The sequence below is a fragment of the Clupea harengus genome, chromosome 4 (assembly GCF_900700415.2).
Source record: "Clupea harengus chromosome 4, Ch_v2.0.2, whole genome shotgun sequence".
Lineage (NCBI taxonomy): Eukaryota > Metazoa > Chordata > Actinopteri > Clupeiformes > Clupeidae > Clupea > Clupea harengus.
This window is the reverse complement of record NC_045155.1, coordinates 20,458,469-20,465,055: the sequence shown is the minus strand read 5'-3', so window position 1 is coordinate 20,465,055 and position 6,587 is coordinate 20,458,469. Positions and strand designations below refer to the sequence as shown.

The 6,587-nt window shown below is 43.4% G+C and overlaps 1 protein-coding gene across 1 annotated transcript; it reads left to right on the top strand.

Moving 5' to 3' along the window:
* Positions 1-1,931: 1,931 nt before the first annotated feature.
* LOC105894224 (taste receptor type 1 member 1) lies at positions 1,932-5,600 on the top strand. The gene is made up of 6 exons (XM_012820704.2): positions 1,932-2,101; positions 2,325-2,613; positions 2,823-3,581; positions 3,743-3,952; positions 4,182-4,302; positions 4,590-5,600. The coding sequence occupies exons 1-6, from the start codon at positions 1,932-1,934 to the stop codon at positions 5,513-5,515; spliced, it is 2,475 nt and encodes an 824-aa protein (XP_012676158.2). The 3' UTR covers positions 5,516-5,600.
* The last annotated feature ends 987 nt before the right edge of the window (positions 5,601-6,587 follow it).

Genomic DNA, 6,587 nt, shown 5'->3' with positions numbered 1-6,587 from the left:
AAATAAAATAACCTCTGAGTATTTTGTAAGAATATTAGCCATTCCATTTTTGTCTTTGACCAAGTGTCCCTGACACTGTACTGTTTTATTTCCAGAAATCTGTAAGAATGGAAAGTCATTTTTTCTTCGTAAATTAATTATAGAGAGAAAAAAGGAAAGAAAAATGACATTTTAAAAGTTGCATAAGTACGTGCATAAGACATTAAATGGATGAGTACAGAAGAGCATGGCTTTGTGATTGTTTTGAGAATGTCATCAAAAGAGTGTATGACAAGATTTCCCCTCTTTCAGTCTGTTTTGTCAGGGTTTTAATAAAAATGTGTTTGCCTCTCCACTCTCTGTCTGTGTTGATTTTGAGACAATACTTTCCCATTCCGTCAGCACAGCAAGACAGAAGAAGCACCATGAAACATATATGAGCATCACTCATTGGCAAGCAGAATAGAACTACCCTCATTATTGATTCTTAAGAGGTATAGCAAAGTCATTTGTACAAACTTGTGTGTGTGAATCATTTTGTTGCTCAAATGGTATATCCTAGTGATGGATAAACGATGTGTATGGATGTGCTCTCCTATGTGTAATAGATTAGCCATTATAAGTAATTAGTACTTTTACAGTGTGTCACTTAGGAAAGAACAGTTCATTTTGTTTGTTTAGGAGTTAATTATGTGGACTTGGCATAAGGACTTAACGGTCTGTCCTGTTAGAGCCCCCTACACAGACACTAGAGGGCGCCCTAACTGCATTAATCTACTGTCTCGTGTTCAGACTCTGGCTCCTGGGCCTCTGACTGCCTGTAAAACCTATAATGATCTCTGAGTCTTCTTTTCTAATTGAAATATACACAAATTGTTTCATTTAAGGTAATCGGAATACTTGAAAATGTAAGGAGGCAAAAGTAAAAACAAGACATTTTATTAATTAGGTTGAGCTGTGCTTGTGAGCAAACATCCACTTGTAAAGTTCGAAACAAACCTTGTGTCATAAACCAAAAATGTATTAATAATGTCTGAGCATGAATTAATATATAAGTACAATAGACATTGTGAACCCCCATTGTGCATTGAATAATGGGGAAATATGTGCTCTTTATCACTATAACACAAACACACAGAATACACATGACATTTGCATCCTTTCTACCCTTCTAGGAGGTTTTGGAAAGGAAAATTGTGGTAATTTGTTCAAATACATCTAGTTTGTCACGATCGCACATTTACACAATACAGAGCACACATGGAATTTGCATCTGTCTTCTTTTGGATGGGCTTAGGAGAGTAAAACCGTGGTCTTCTCTGAAATGGAGGCATAATCAGGCAAATGGGCTTCAGTGGTCAGAGAAGCTGTGACATGTGGTGACCGTCCGTGCAGTAGCACAACACAAATCCAAATAACATGGGGCTCAAATGACATAATTTGGTTAGCAGATGGCCCAAGGATAATACCATCTCAGACATGATAGTGTCAATTACAAGCCTTTTGACAAGTCCGTTCATGAAGTATAATTGGTTGTGAACGCACTGAATGGTGGAGCCCAAGAATCGTCTGAAAATATTGAAATTACATTTGAATAATCTATTAAATTGATTTAATAAACTAGAGGACATTTTATTAATTGATTTCTTAAATATATTTGATTAGAAAAAGTAACTAAAATGGACTTTTTCAACTCTGGAACGTGCCACAACAGCCAGTGAACCAGATGTAGATAGCCTTTTTAACATGGGCTATTAAGTTCATTCAGTGTCCTCCTCTTATAGGTAAACCAGGCGGTAAGACAAACAAATAGGCTCATGCAAATTCACCTTTCTGAGATGTATGATGCAAATCAATTCTCACTTATCTGTGTGGAAAGAAAGATAACCAGGTGTGAAACCCAGACTGCATAAAGCCTACTGAGGTATCGCCCTTGAGACACAAGTGAAGTGATGCTCCTGCTTCTCCTGCTGGTTGCCTCCACCCTCAGGCTCTCCCCCGGTGGCCTGGCTGGCGGGGTGGGACTCCAGCTCACGGGGGACTACTACATCGCTGGGTTGTTTCCTCTCCACAACGCAGACACCGTCGTCTCCAGCCAGCCCTCTCTGGGAGACTGCAAAGAGTAAGTTCTAATGCAGGGGACAAAATGTGTCAGGGGACAAAATCAGTGTCAGTGATTTATTATGCTGGTATAAATTGACCTTTGATAGCTCCCTCTGTCTCCTGTTTTTGTAAATTAACACATAACATAAAATAATATTTTCTACGAATTAAAACCCCATAACTGTATTTAAACATACTTTATCTATGATGCTGTCACTTACCATATACAATTGTGCTTGTAGAGGGCTTTCAAACAAACATGGTTATCACTTACTGCAAGCCATGAGATTTGCTGTGGAGGAGATCAACAATGGCACAACGAGCCCAGATCTTCTGCCTGGAGTAACATTAGGGTACCAGACACACGACACGTGCTCTCGGCCGGCCAGCACTTTAGCCACGCTTGACCTGCTGGTGCAGCAAACCAATGGGACTCAGTCTGGACACCGGGCAGTGGCTGTGGTTGGGCCCGACAGCAGCAGCTACAGCTTCACCCCGGCTGCAGTGTTGGGTGCCTACCTGGTGCCACAGGTGAGGTTCCGGAACATTCTACTGAGACTGCTGTGCTCTCATTTCTGATTTGTGCAGATGATGCAATAACACTTAACTTTTTAACACTTTATGGATGTATTTATTCTTTTTGCCACTCCTGCCAAACCCCTGGTCTTCAATTTTCTGACCAATGTCTTTCTCCCTAATCTACCTACTTCCTACCTACTCTTATCTATCTCCATTTCTAGATCTCTTATGAAGCTTCAAATGAAATGCTGAGCAACAAATTCCTGTACCCAGCATTCTTCCGCACCATACCCAGTGACAAAAACCAAGTGAATGCGATGATACAGGTTCTTGTCAAGTTCAACTGGACCTGGATCGCTCTTCTCGGCAGTGACAATGAATATGGCCTCCAGGGCATGCAGAGTTTGTCAGAGCAGGCCTCAGACTACGGCGTGTGTATCGCATACCAAGGCGTCATACCAGGCTACAGCGAGGAAACCAAAGAACGTATGAGAGCTATAGTCCAAAACATCATCAAAACGAAAGTGACCACTATAGTAGTTTTCTCCAGCAAGAGGAAAGTGAGCGGCTTCTTCCCCTTCGTCATTGAACAGAACGTCACAGACAAAGTGTGGATCGGAACAGAGGACTGGTCAGTGGCAACGCTAGTGTCAGAGATACCCGGTATCCGCTCCATCGGGACCATTCTGGGTGTGTCCGTGAAATACTCACCCCTGTCTGGTTTCAGTGATTTTGAGGAGCAGTCTCTTGCCATCCTCAACAAAAGCCAAGGTTTGAATGTCAGCAAAACCCTGAGCGCCAGCTGTCTCCAGAACACAGACCTCTTCACCATGGCATCTCAGAACTACCCGTTGTTGAGTTATGATATGATATCGTCTTTTAACGTGTACAAAGCCGTGTATGCCATAGCACACGCACTGCACAAGACCCTGGGGTGTGACATGGGCGCATGTCAGCACACAGAAGTAGAGCCCTCGAAGGTCAGGGAATATTGTTGTTGTTGTTGGTTGTTTTGGATATTTTGAATTTCAGAACTGCACATAGGTGTGTGATTCAAACGGAGAGTGTGGGTTCAGAGCTGTGATTTCATGAGTTATGTGGTTTGACACCTGACATCATTCTTAATGTTTTCTGCTGACAGGTTTGGAAAATGTTGCAAACAGTCAGGTTCTCCATCCGAAACACATCAGTGTATTTTGATGAGAATGGGGACCCCCCTACCGGCTATGACATTGTGACCTGGGTCTGGGTCGGGGAGCAGTGGACACTGCGTGTGGTTGGGGACTACAGCCCAGACCCACCTGCTCTGCAGATTGATTCAGCACAGATACAGTGGAGGACAGCTGGGATGGTGTGTGTTCATCTCATGTTTAGTCTACGGTGCATGATTGCTTCTATTTTATCATTATTAATAGATTTTTGTTTTTCCATTTGTACATTTTCTTGGTTTGTTCCTTGGCCTTCAATACATGTGTGCACATTACTGTACATTCATCACTGTTCCATAGAGGTTGGACGTGGGAGTTGAGCTATATTTATCTATGTTCATAACAATCTTGCTTGATAAAAAATCCTCTCAGGTGCCTGAATCTGTGTGCTCCCCTGAATGCCCCGAGGGTTACCAGAAGCTTCTGACTGGGCAGCATAAATGCTGCTTTGACTGCATGGCATGTCCCGCTGGCACTTTCCTCAACAAGACCGGTAGGCAAATGTCCCCGGTAGCACGAGAAATCTCTTCTCATCTGTCAATGTCATCCAGTGGGAATCAGATTTGGATATCACATGGAACCTCTTGTATCTTTTTTGCATGTACTGTAATGCTGGACTGTTATTGACTAGGAACATTGAAGAAATGTTTGACTTAGTATGAGTAATCAAAAAAGCTGCCAATTAGCTAGATTGTGTCATGTTTTTTAATATGTTGAACGTCAACACGAGATGGAAATGTTCACTGATGGCATGTGAGTCTGTTCTAACTACTTCCTCAGGCACCACCGACTGCCAGCCCTGTGAGTTGGACCAGTGGTCCGAGGCAAAGAGTGAGGTGTGTCTGCCCCGGACGATGCTGTACCTGCCCTGGGATCACCCTCTGGGCATAGCCCTGCTCCTGCTGCTGGCCGCCTCCCTGCTGCTCACCCTGGGCACGGCCCTGGTCTTCCTGCTCCACCTCGGCACGCCCGTGGTCAAGTCGGCCGGCGGGAAGACGTGCCTCCTGATGCTGCTGTCGCTCACAGCCGCTGCCTCCAGCACCCTTTGCCACTTTGGCCACCCGAGTGGGCCTGGCTGCCTGCTCGAGCAGCCCCTGTTCATCTTCAGCATCACCATCTGCCTGGCTTGCATCACCGTCCGAGCCTTCCAGGTGGTCTGCATCTTCAAGTGGTCCTCCAAACTGCCCCGCTCCTACGACACCTGGTCCAAGAACCACGGCCCCGAGGTGGTCATCACGGTGATCTCGGCCTCGGTGCTTCTCATCTCTGTGCTGCGGCTGGGCCTGGAGCCTCCACGCCCCAGCCTCGACCACGACTTCTACTTTGACAAAACCGTAGAGGAATGCAGCCACACCATGTCTGCTGGGGCATTCGCAGAGCTGCTCTATGTCATTACACTCAGCATCCTTTGTTTCTGCTTTAGCTATTTGGGCAAAGACCTGCCAGCTAATTACAATGAGGCTAAGTGTGTGACCTTCTGCCTGATGATGTACATGGTGTCATGGATCTCCTTCTTCACCTTCTACTGCATCAACAGAGATATCTACTCAATGGCTATGCATGTGGGTGCTATACTGGTAAGCGTGCTAGGAATGTTTGGTGGCTATTTTCTGCCCAAGGTGTACATCATTTTAATCAAGCCACAAATGAACACCACAGCTCATTTCCAAAACTGCATTCAAATGTACACTATGACTAAACAATGACAAAGCCACTTTGGCAAAGCAAAAGGGCCGTGTGACAAACTAAATGTGCTCAATAGAAACCATAACAATAATTGGTTAACATTTGGTCTGTATGGTCATGAACTATTTTTTATGAAAAGCCTAAAATTATTATGGTAATTGTACTACTTAAAGTAAAGGAGATGGCCGTGTAACTTGACACATTTGAGATATAGTGCACTCCAGTGGTCAAATGGAAAAAAGCACCTGAAGGCAGCTGCAACATTTTTTAAAGACTACATGATATTCAAACATGATAGTTTGGTTATTCTTTGGTTATTATACAGGTTAGTTGTCTATTTTCTTAGACTACTTGAACCCTTTAAAGTCTTCTCATAATGTATGGGTACAGTGTAACATGCGGGTGGTGTTGATCTTTCAATTATAAACTTTTAAACTGGATCACAAAGATGGATTTTCTAAGCCTGCTTGATTAGCAGGGCCATAATACATTTGGTCAAAACAAGCTCTATCGGTTGCAAAGAAAGAAAACGAAACCCAATCCAACACCTTCTGAACAGCAGCTGGTGATGTGAATGCCTTTTTTTAGTCTGTTGGGCATATGCCCTCTTCTTGTGTGGAAGAAAAGGTGGCAGTTGTGTGGGCAGGCCTGAAAGCCGTTTGCTGGCATGGGTGAGGTTTTAGTGGGCATTTGCCCAAGCATGTGTGCCCATGTTTTTGACAATAGCGAAACCTGAGAAAAGGGTTTAATGAAGCAGCTGAGCAAATCTAGCTCTTGCTCGGCTCCAAGCAGATGTCCAAAATCCTGTTGTTGTTGTTGTTTTTGTTTTCTTCTGTTTGTAGTGTACAATGTGCATTAAACAAATAAATATAGATGGTAGCTAATAATATGTATATGTATTTTTATGTATGAAGTAATTATTCAATAAAAAATTAAAATACCTGAGGTGTTAGAAATCCTGAACTGCTCTCATCATTCAGGCATATTTCCTGCAGCACTAAAATCAGCCAATAGTCATTAAACTATTTCTGAAGAAGAACAACCTCCATGCAGCAGATATTGTTAATTATAGGCCCATCTCCAAACTACCAT